The sequence below is a fragment of the Siniperca chuatsi genome, linkage group LG7 (assembly GCF_020085105.1).
Source record: "Siniperca chuatsi isolate FFG_IHB_CAS linkage group LG7, ASM2008510v1, whole genome shotgun sequence".
In the NCBI taxonomy this organism is placed as follows: domain Eukaryota; kingdom Metazoa; phylum Chordata; class Actinopteri; order Centrarchiformes; family Sinipercidae; genus Siniperca; species Siniperca chuatsi.
The window spans coordinates 18489332-18501500 of record NC_058048.1 but is presented as its reverse complement, the minus strand read 5'-3'; the positions used below and the strand labels follow the sequence as shown (position 1 = coordinate 18501500).

The 12169-nt window shown below is 40.2% G+C and overlaps 1 protein-coding gene across 1 annotated transcript; it reads left to right on the top strand.

The window, feature by feature from the left end:
- Positions 1-950: 950 nt before the first annotated feature.
- On the top strand, positions 951-12147 carry rab4b (RAB4B, member RAS oncogene family). The gene is made up of 8 exons (XM_044204000.1): positions 951-1167; positions 5148-5228; positions 6457-6571; positions 6852-6914; positions 8703-8857; positions 9034-9129; positions 9316-9485; positions 9632-12147. Exons 1-7 carry the CDS (start codon positions 1152-1154, stop codon positions 9429-9431), a joined length of 642 nt encoding a protein of 213 aa, XP_044059935.1. The 5' UTR covers positions 951-1151; the 3' UTR covers positions 9432-9485; positions 9632-12147.
- Positions 12148-12169: the final 22 nt, after the last annotated feature.

The following is a 12169-nucleotide window of genomic DNA, read 5'->3' as shown; positions in this document are numbered from 1 at the left end:
AGACACCACATTTATGCATAAATCCCTTTACCACAAATTTTGACACTACATGGTCATGCACTGATTGTTTTTTTGGGGGGGTTGGCCAAGATATGGGGCTTAGTATAAGCAGAATGGGCAACATGTATGAATTTCCTTAGCAGATGTCTGAAGTACAACAGTGCAATATAATAACAATTGAAAGAGAAAAGAAATATTGTGAAATAAATACAAAATTAACCAAAAATGTCATATCATGTTATGTCATGTCATGTTCAGGCTTCAGTATTTAACCAGGTTAGACCCAGTTTTCTATCGCTAGAAAAGTCAGTCCTCAAGTCCCTTTATCTTTGCCTGCCACCTTGTGGATTTCTGTTGCACCTGCAGACATGTATAACTACAGAAATACAGTATCAATAATGCTTGATTTTAGACTATAATATAAATAACCGAATCATTCTGACTAGACTAGCATTTTCTGTATAAAAACAGCTTTGACTGGCAATCAGAATTGCCGGGAATTAGGCAAAGGAAGTAAGACTGGTGATCCTTATCTAATGCTGCCTTCCAGTTCTCTATGTGAGCACTTTCTTCTCAATGTTGAAAGTGACTTGTTGCGAATTTAAGTAAATTAACACACAAAAAAGGGAACTGTAGAAGAATAGCTTTTGTTTTGTTTTGGGTTTTTTGCTTTATTTAGAAATTAACAGGAACACATTTTTGACAAACTAAATAATACAAGTGCGAATTTAATGATAAATTAGCCAATTTGATCAAATTTTCTATTTGATGTATATGGGTATTAACTGGATTTCCGACATGTAGTCAAAATATGAGGCATGTACAAACCACAACTCATCAAATTTCTCTTATTCCAAAGAAAACCATATTTTTGACCACTTTGTCGGGCTGGTCTAGTTTCGTATATTTAAAAATTCCTACATGGCCAACAACACAAGAAGGCAACACTAGACCACGAATGACGTAGCACGCAGCTGCCGTGTTTGGTGTGTGTGGTCGGAGCAAAAAAGCTAGGAAGGGATCAAGGAAACATCTAGCATCGTAGAGATAAACACCCTACAGAGGTGTGAACCCATCGAGCACACAAGTGTCACAATACCAGGAGAACAGTAAAAAGGCCCGATTGAGTCCTTCATACAGCGAGGGTCAACATGTCTGAGACATACGGTATGTTTGTGCGGGGCGACAGACTGTAATTTCATGCTTGCTAGCTTTTACATACACACTGCTCTGTGGTGTGATGTGACAGGCTGGCTCTTAGCAACATTGCTAGTTAGCTAGCTACACGGTTAGCTTAGTTTAGCTGCCACTTCATCATGTCTGCAGGCTTTAATGGTGATAACTAACGTTCCCTGCTGATATTTCATTCAAAGAAACTGGTATAGTTTAAGTGCTTCGTGTGACACCTCTGTCCTACGATGGCGGAGTACACTGCTTCCTTAAAAGGTTTAGTAACATGAGCAACCAGAGGGTGATACATTTCCAGGTAAAAGTTGACCAAACTTGAGACACAAAGCTACAGTAGCATGTCGATACATGTGAATGTGTTTGCAGACGCTCAGGTAACCTGATCAAGGATTTCAAGCAGATTAGGTGACCTTGCAAGCTGCAAGAATGTTGCAATCAGTCCTAGGTGCTATGTATTTTTTACTTCAGAGGTTGCTATTAGCTACTAGGCCTATATGAGGAAGTAAGATAGCTGTGGCATAACATCCATCAGTTACCTGCAGAGCAGCAGCTGTCATGTGTGTCAGTGGTCTGTTCACCACCCTGAAACCAAGTAGCTTCACTTCTGTCTGTACTTACTTACATTTAGCAAGTTAATGCTGACAGAAGACATGGTTGCATGGTTGTCTGTGAGCATTGATATTATGACCAACCACCAATACTACTGACTAGGTGTGTAACGGTACACAAAATTCATTGTACAGTATGTACCTCGATTTTCGGGTCACGGTTTGGTAAGTTTTCGGTACAGCAGGAAAACAAAAAAAAATTGTCATTTATTTTGAAAAATGTAAACATTAAACAGTGGCTCATTGGCCATGATGATAATGATCTTACTGTTAATGCACTCAAATATTGTCATATTGTCAATAAGAAAAAATACAAATATCAGTAATGCTCCATCATAAGACTCTGACCTGTTGATAATTCCTGAACTGCAGCTTGCGCTGGTTTATACAGAGTAGCACAATAGACTGACTAAAATGCACACGTGAAGGCACATTGTAGCGTGGCTCGTCGGCATACAGTTTGACACTCATAGTTGCCCATCGTAACTAACCGGGAAACCGTAATGCTCCCATACAGAGGATCTAAATGTCACGGGAGGATCTTCCAGCTTTGGTCTCTCATTTGTGTTTACCATTCGGAGGCAGCGACACTACGTGAGTTTGACTAACCTGGCTAACCGGGCTAAGCCGACTAGCATGCTACAGTTGATAGACAGCAACTGGTGCTCTGTCAGAAGGTTCCAGGTAAAACTAACGCTCAAGAATTTCTGTTCCGCGCATGCTTTTAGTTGATAAATAGTCTATTTTGACAGTAAAATGTTTGGGTCACAGGGCGTACCGATCCGAAGACATCGCATACCGAACCGAAAGTCCTGTACCAAGCAGTTCGGGACAAATACACATACCGCTTACACCCCTATTACTGACAGAAAGTTATTACTATTGTGCATAAATTCCTTTAACATGACTCTGCCTGATAGCATCAGTAGCACAATAGGCCTGACACAGTAGACCCAGTTGTTTTGAAATGGGGCACCTCCCTCACACACACTCTCTCTCCCTCCCTCTGTTTCTACTTGTCTCCCTCATTCCTTGTATGAAACATTATCCCAGCAGGCAGTATTTATGTAAAAGTGCCAGCGCTAATGGTAGCTGTAATAGCCTTTTATTGATTTCTGTCTGTCTCCTGTGCTGTCTTCTCTCCTGGAGGGCCAGGTGTGGAACTGGAAAAAAGTATTATGAATACAATAAGTACATAAAATATTTCATTAATTTGGTTTTTGGTCAGTATGGGAATCTTTCATTAGTTTATCTTGTATAGTTAAAGAATTTGGTATATATATATATATATAAGAAAATATTATGATCTGGCAGTTTTTAAATAGGAAAGTACTGGGACCAATTTTGCAGAGCTCTAAATTAAATTATTAGAAAAATATACTTAAGATTTTGTTTGGTGTTAATGGACAACTAAACTAACCTATTCCTATAGTCCATATTGCTCCATGTAGGCAATATGTAAATAGATAGATGAACGATTATAATGAAATTAATTTATTTCCATTATTTCATTAGTTTTCATTATTGATGTTTGTTTTGGATTAATTGCTTAGTCTGTTAATGTCAGAAAATGGTGAAAAATGTCCATCCTGTATTTAAAAAACAAACAGACACTTGTGTTGCTTGACATTGATTTTGGCCATTGTTACACATGATATTTTATCACTAGTAAAATTCTCTCTCTCAAGTTTCGATATTTTCTTTCTGTCTTGTGCTGTATTCTTGGAGTGCACAAGATGCATATGCAGTAAGGCAAACTCATGTAATTTCAAGTGCAAATGCCCTGTGCACTTTGTCAGTAGATCAGAGGACACATTAGACATAAACCTTAGGTAGATCTGGGCCTGAGTGTGTTAAGCGTTGTCACAGTTTAAGTGAATGCAGATAACTGTGTTAGTCTGTTCCCTCGGGTTATTTAATATTGATGTGTAAAGTATACAATAGCCTGAAAGGGTGCTGTTGAGAGATTCCTCTCTCCATTGCGTTGACATATTGACAGCTTGATTGTTGTATGCAGATCTCACATGGGAATTTGTGATGTCTGGGAAGACGTTGAAAAGCTGAGGTAAGCTTTCAAAACAGAGCCGTTAGCTTTTGATTCTGTCAGTTCTGCTGTCACGACCAGTGACAATGTGTGGTTGAGATGTAATGCTGACTGCTGTTGCAGAAGAAAGCTGTAAGTGCTTGTAGGCTCCTTTGCTTTGCGTTAGCAGTTCTGTTGCCGTGAATTTGACCTCTAGCTTGTGTTGCTTGAAAAAACACCCGCTTCAACAAACAAAGGTACACCATAAACTGAGCTGGCAGGTGGTGTGTGTCGGCCAATAAAGGTGGCTCCACGAGCACTGTCATAATAAGTTTAACTATCACCCAGGAACTAAAGATCAATTTCATCCGCTTCTCTTTTGTTCTAAACTACTGTTTCTGTTGACCTTGTGTGGAGCTGAATACTTACAGGATTTTCACCTGGCTGCTACTCTCAACAGTAGTCACTAATCATTTGCCAGGCCAGCATTTCTGCCTGCAGAGCCAGTGCTCAAGCTTAAACAGAAATTGCACACTGTCTTCAAATTCTAACTGAAGCAGGCTCTCAGGAGGAAAGGTGTAGGCTAGTTTGCAATCATTATTTGCTCTCACAGTCTTAGGAGCACATCATCACTCTCAGATGTCCTGTTTTTCTTTTACTACCTCTATGCATTAATCACAAACACAGACTCACTTATGATTCTCACACATATACACACACTTTTCATATCCTCAATCATCACATGGTTTCGTATCTCATGGATCTAGTTGGAACTGCAGCACAGCCTACGTATGTAAATGACCCCTGCACTATCTTTGGTCACAGCACACAAAGGCTGTCTGTACTGTGGATGGCCTTGCATGTCAGGGGCCAGAGTCATTTGGGCTCTGGATCCTCTACGTGGGTTGGGTTGTACTCTCCAGAGCATGGGCCCACTCTCCACAACAACAACAACATCTGTACAACCATCTGGCTGTGGTCATTCAATCCCTGCACAAGGCGGTTAACCTAAGCCATGTTCAATAACTCTAAAGCTCTGGCTTTGCTCTAATGACATGTGTTATTAAGTGCTGGTGTCATTTTCCACCTCAGACAAACAAGCATATTAAATTAGAATAATAAGTAGCAGGTTGTACTGATTACATGCGAGGCGTTGTGATTAGTAGGCTAATTTGGGGTTGTTGGATACTGTGAAAGTAGAAGCTCAATGGGATTAAGGGGAAATCTAAGGATTGTCTCTGAGGATGGAAGTGCAAAGAGCAGCAGGTTCAGATTCTCCCCTGACGTGGCTGTTGCATTGATCTCTACCTCCTCTCCTCTGCTTTCAGACTTCCTGTTTAAGTTCCTGGTGATTGGCAGTGCTGGGACAGGGAAATCCTGCCTCCTCCACCAATTCATTGAGAACAAGTGTAAGTTTTCCCTCATTGAAGCCCATTAGTCACATCAGGTTTGCAGAAGAGTGAATACATAATTGTATTATTACACAGACACACAGAAATTGACATGGTCATGAAATCACTGCTGTTGATTTCACGAGCTGTTTCATGCCACACACATCAAATAAACCCTCTCACTCTGCTGTGAGGTTACACTCTGCTAAAGTTCCTCCTGAGAAAGTTATTCATTGACTTCTGTCTAGAATCAAACTAAAATGACGGGATGAATTGTGTGTTCACAGTAGGTTATTATTGAGCCAGCAAAATATACCTAAAAAGAAAAAGTGTGAATCTATAAAGCCCTGAAATGAAAAGTACCTTGAAAATTTTTCTTCTCAGCTGTAATTTTTTATGGTTAAATGACAATTACATTAAATGTACACTTTCCATATAGTGCAATCCAATAAAACACCCCAACTAAGAATGGCTTCAAAAATTGAGTTAAATACACACCTCTCTTTCAACAAAACTGTACATCATAAGATTCACAAAGTCAGGATTTATTGCAGGGCTGTTGGATTACATTAAATTGCACAAGTGTGCCTAATAATCCTGTAATTCAGTGTATCAGTTATAACAAAACATTTTAACTATCCGTTAAGCTTCAAAGCTGTGACGATGTTGATAAGTAAGCTAGCATGTAAGTGAGAATGCCAGTAAACTAAAACGTGTTTGTTTTTTACCTGCTGGTAATCTATGGAATAAAAATTAGCTGAGTGATAATTTACTAGTGCTGGTTTAAAAAGCCACAGTTTTGCTTTTGTGAGTAATGTAAAAACATATTAAAACTTTGACACATCACACATTCACACACATGCTTTTATTAATTTGATTAAATGTGTGTTAGGTTCCTGTGCTGTCAGAGAGAGAAATGGAGGGCAGGCTGACAGTGTTAATCTCATCTAGACACCCTCTAGTCTCTAATGTGGACATGGGCCATTTGAAGAAAACAGCTTAGGTCTTTTAAACAACACACCAACATATTATAGATTACAGTTAAGATTCTGGGAGCACAGCTGAAAGTTCAGTGCACACCTGTTGGTTAAATGGAAAGGCTTCTCTTTAAACACCACATCATTTTACTAGGAAAAAATACATAATGGCATTAAAACAAGAACTGTGCTGAAGTTAGTTGTTCTGCTGTGCTATTATCTCACGTTCTGTCCTTTTTCACTGTCTTCTCTCTGCGTTCCTGTTGTAGTTAAACAGGACTCCAACCACACCATCGGCGTGGAGTTTGGTTCCAGAGTGGTCAATGTTGGTGGCAAGACAGTCAAACTGCAGATCTGGGACACTGCAGGGCAGGAGCGATTCCGGTAACAGCCTACAATATTTCTGCTACTTTTTATAGAAAATACAAGGTTAACATGAATTACTGAGCACACATGCTGTCTTTGGACAACATCTAGCTACAAACAGTTACCCACAGTCTCATACCTCTGAGCAGCTCCACTGGAGTAATTACATGCCTGACGGATGATAATAGCTAAAAGCAAGGGACAATTTCACAATCACCTTCCCCAGCCAAATTTCACCAGCTGATATTGATATTGTGAATGCATTATTTTAACCAAGATTTCCATGTTCTCTCCACAGTTCTGTGACACGTAGCTACTACAGAGGAGCAGCTGGAGCGCTCCTCGTCTATGATATTACCAGGTAAAACAATCGCTGCACTTACTGTCCCTCTATCTTTCTACAAATTATGCCTTTTGTGTTACAGAATAAACATTTACAAATGGTGTCCTCCATAATGTCGGATATAGACACAAGCACATTACTTACATTTACCTGCCAGTGAAGGAAATGTCTCCTGGACGTGACAATTTTTCTTCAATAAATGACAAAATAATCATTAAAAACTACTAAAAATATACACAAAACACAACACTGTAGTTAGAAAAGCACACTACCACACATTCACAGGAATGAACTGTTGAAATTGGATCTGGACTTGAAATTGAAACTTACTGACCTGTGAAGCTTAACTGTAAATGTTATTTCCTTTACTTAACTCACTTTATTTTTATGAGCACCTATATTGTTGTTTTCAGTCTGTGTGGGGTAAAAACTATAGTGTGTCCATACCACCTTCGGAAATTGTGCAATTTAATGACTATCTACTGAGACCCATACAGTGAGAAATGAGATATACAGGCCTGTATTTCATAAGCTTTGGGTTACGATAGAGGGATTGTGAAATCAAGATGGAGTGAATGCAGTAATGTAGAGAGACAGGAATGTAATACAGTTTGTGTTTGTAAGAATGTATGGGCTTTTGTGGAGGGAGAAGTGGAGTGCAGAGTGGCAGGAGCTGTAATATAGAGGCATCCTCTGGCAGGCAGCAGCAGCCGGGAAAGCAGAAGTCCATCACAGAAAGTGTCACCTGAGTAAAAAACAGGGAGAGTTGAGAGAGAAAACTGCAGGGGGAGGGGGCATGAGAAGGAGGAGATGGAAAACAAGAGAGTGAGTGGGAGATGGACCCATTTATCTCTTTTCACAGGTGAAAAGGTTAGCAGGAAGAGAGAGAGAGAGAGAGAGAGAGAGAGAGAGTATGTGAATCAGATTGCAGCTGAGCCACTTGGCCCCTCAGCATGTGGATGAGGAGTGATGTCATTCTTTGGCTGTTTGTGAAAGCAGCTGTTGAACATCATTATGCTGGTCCACACCCTTCTGCTCACCTCACTGGCCTCATGTTACCATGGACACCAGGGTCCGGTCACCATGGTGGCTTTAACCCAAAGAAATTTCCATGAAAGTTCTATGGCTATCTTCACTGCTCAACTGACTGCTCTATATAATAAAGAATCTAATCCAGTGAGCTGAGTAGTGAAACAGACTAGTTTTCTGTTTACAGTTTCAGAAGGCATACCTTTGTAACTTGCTCTGAATAGTATATAATCATGTTACAAAGTTAGTCTTTATTAGTCATTTACACACATTAGAGCACCTCTCTGTTACCCACTAACCAAACATGAAAACATTAAGGTTATACATATATTTAATTTAAGGAAAACACTGAAAGATCCTTCACTTTATATTTTGCATACAGTGACCTTTTGAAGATCCTTGTGATACATCTGAGATACTGGTACTTGTGATCTGGGCAGCTGGAAAGATAGTATTTTGTCCTTGAATGGAAATAACCCGCTGCTTGTAAGTTTTCATGTGTTTATATGAAGGCATTTCGGGTGTACTTTAAAGACCCAGATACACTCCAAAACAGACACAGACAGCAGATGCGCGTGCAGTTGTGTTTGTACTACAATGGGTGTACAGTCCTCGCCAACATGTCAAGGTGACAAAATTACAATGTCACTTGTACCCTTGAGGCTATGCAGACAGGGAAAATCATTTGAGCTTAACATGTTACAGGTCGATCCTTTACCCCCAACAATAAACTAGCCATTGTGCCCCCACTATGTGTCCATCTGTCCTGTCTTACAGTCGGGAGACATATAATGCCCTAACCAACTGGCTGACAGATGCACGGACTCTTGCGAGCCCCAACATTGTTATTATCCTGTGTGGCAACAAGAAAGACCTGGATGCAGACAGAGAGGTGACCTTCCTGGAAGCGTCGCGCTTTGCTCAGGAGAACGGTAACTGATGTTAAATCTGTATTATCTCGCATTTCAAGTCTCTTATCTCTTATTCTGATTTCCTTTTCTCTCTCTTTATGCCAGCCCATTCTGTCTTTTGTTTCTCCTTCTGTCTTTTTCACTCTTCCTTTTTCCTTCCACCTTGAATATGTGTTCTTTTTTTTTTGCCCATGTAGAGCTGATGTTCCTGGAGACCAGTGCTCTGACAGGAGAGAATGTCGAGGAAGGTTTCCTGAAGTGTGCTCGCACCATCCTCAACAAGATAGATTCAGGTACACTCCTCGTTTCTTTGTTCAAGAGGTGTGCCTGAGTTGGGCGTTTCTGTGAGAGCATGCAGATGTTTGCATGTTTTAACTTATGACCTCTGTGCTTGAGTGCATGAAGCCCTGTGGATCTGCCTTAAGTCTGGCGTATATGTCTGCACCCACTGACATTTCTCATTGTGGTTCATTTCAAAGGTGAGTTAGACCCGGAGAGGATGGGTTCAGGTATCCAGTATGGAGATGCTTCGTTGAGACAGCTGCGACAGCCGAGAGGCACCACCACACAAAATAAACAGCAGTGCAATTGCTAGGGGCCCACCCTCACCTCAGCCCACCGGCCCACACAGACAGGACGTCCCCTACAGGTCAGTGGCATGTCATCAACTCAGGCTGTGACGCTGCTACTTTTAAATAAGAGACTGTACCTGAAATCTGTCTCTAACTTGCCTCAGTATTGATAAGGGCATGTCAGTGACCACCTTCTCGTCTCTTTTCTCTTCCCACATCTCAGCTCCAGGTGTTTTTTGGTGTGTGGGACCCTTCTCTCTGCAGTCTCACACACCTTGGATCACCTGGATGTCATGGAGATCACTGCAACCCCTTTGCCCCTGCGTCTGGCCAGGGAAACCCCTCAGTGTGAACACGCTGGAATCATAAAGAAGAGGAATCCTCTTCTTAAAAAATGGTTTCTCAGTTACTTACCAGACAAGGACGAGTCAGGAGTTGTGTGTATGGGCTGCCCTTCTGTTGTTTTATCTCTATGCTTTTCATTCTGATCTAGTAACACCGACATGCTTTCTACGTTTGCACATCATCGTTTGTAAATTATTATTGGTAAACTATTTTGCGCATATTCATCGTTCAACCTATTCGGATATGATTCATGATTAGTTTGGTCAGCGCTTTTGAGTTTTAACATTCATAAAGGCACGCGTTGATATTTTACTTTTTATTATCCATTATTTGATTACCTGTACTTTCCATAAATTCACCCTGTCATTGATAGTGATAAACAGTCTAAACACGTTCTGATATAAGTAAAATTAAGTCAACATGAACAGATTTTGGTTTAGAATTACTGTAGATATGTTGAAAACCGGGTACAGTGCAAATGTTTGTAAAGGTTTCTGCAGTTGTTGTCCAGTAATTGTTCCTGATCCAAATGGAAGCAACTAATCAGTGAGTTAAAGTGTAGTTAAGATTTTTAATTGCATAAAGGCCCAAATGTAGAGCCCAGTTCTTTTACTCACTTTGAGATGTGTGTTATATTGAGTCATTTGACTTTTTGGTTTGCATTAAAATGCACTATTATGACATAGAGTGTTGGCCTTAGTAATATACTTGATATTGTGGATCTACAGTATATTATTTATTCCTGGTCACCATGTCTCTGAACTGTCAAAGGGAACGGTCCAGTCACTCCACTCTACATCCACATAGACCAGCCTGTGGGTCAGGTTTAAAGCACAAAAAAGAGATTTTGCTCTTTATTTTACTCCAAAGTTCCCAAAGTTTTTAGATTTGGTAATGTCCCAGTGTCTCTCGGCCTATCAAAGAATAAGGTTAAGAAAGGGTCATCAATCTTTGCAAAACTAACAGTGTCTTTGACTCCTGCTGGGCTTTTTCTCCATTTTCTTGACCTCCCTTTAATTCATGCTGTACATACTGTATAAGGGACGTCACAGGAAACCACAGTTGGTTTTGCCTCAGTGCCATTTTTGGGAAACTTTCATACTGCCCACTCAGTTCCCTCATAGAGGCTTGACACTGCTTAATCATGCAAGGTTGTAAGTGCGCCTTGATAAAAGTCAGGATTCTGCTTTTTAACCTTTCAATTAGTTTTTACTTCCCTTTGTCAAGCACAGAAGCAGCTCCAAAATGTCGTTGAGTTACCAAGCCGAGCCAGATGTTTTCTCCTAAGAACAGAGCCTGTGTTGCCCGAGAGAGAAACAGGGATTTTCCACTGAAACATGGTTTTCTCTTTCCCTGTAACACTGACAGCACAGTTTGTGGTGCCGCTGGAGGAGAATGAGGTTGCAAGTTAATAACTTAAAAACATCCCAAACTCGCCCGCCCTACTGTTGAGTCAGAGGCACTGCTTCTGTCTGAATCACTGAGAGCAGGTCACACTGACCCAGCAAAGAGGAGATCAAAACAAACTTGCCTGCAAAGCCTATTTCTCATGTCTTCTCCTCAAGTGTTAGCATATGTCCTCCCAGACAAACCATATGTGTTTTAAGCTCAAATGAGCCAACACGCTTATGGGAAAACCATGGTGAGTTGTGCAAACATGAGATGGTATAGGATATCAAGAGACAGATGGTCAGAAAAATGTAGTTTTCATAAAATATTGGCATTGTGTGATAGTTTGTCTCCTTCTGCAAGTGCACTTTTACTTTTGAATTTCCATGTTTGTTTTGTTTATATGCTGCAACTATAGAATTGTACATTTTCTTTTACTTGAACAGTATACTGTAATAAAGATTTTAATTGTAAATGTTATCATTTCTTACTAAATAACAACTGAGATTCTTAATTTGATTTCCTTGTTTCTGCTGTCACGAGGCAAGGCAGATGTGGTGATAAACTCCTGCTGTCTGAGGTTTGATTAGTTTATGGCCCACTGCTGACGTGGAGGTAACGATGAAAGGCTGTTGACTTCCTGAGCTGTAGGAGGCCGTCAGCAGCATATTCACAAGTTGTTGCCGTGGTTGAATAGTGCTGAATCAGAGTTCAATCAGTTATCAGCTTGCATTCATCTGTATGTATTTATTGTACAGTTCCTAATAAGCACTCATCAAAATAGCCATATGATATGCACTATTTTCTGACTTCATCCAGTCTGGATTCAATCATGTGATAAACTCAGTTGTTGCTTAGTAACTAATGTTATGTAATCAACCTAAATCCTGCTGTACATCTCAAGTAACCTATGCTGTAAATAAGATTTGTCTATTGAGGGTGAGTGTTGCTCATTGATTGTAATGATTATGCAATTCCCAGTAAACTGCTTGTTTTTTCAGTTAATACCAGTTATCTGTCTCTTAGA

Excerpts from the sequence above, each read along its gene's own strand:
- rab4b (XM_044204000.1), top strand. Across the intron at positions 6,572-6,851 it reads GCAGGGCAGGAGCGATTCCG|TTCTGTGACACGTAGCTACT; the intron begins GTAACAGCCTAC and ends TTCTCTCCACAG. Across the intron at positions 9,130-9,315 it reads CCTCAACAAGATAGATTCAG|GTGAGTTAGACCCGGAGAGG; the intron begins GTACACTCCTCG and ends TTCATTTCAAAG.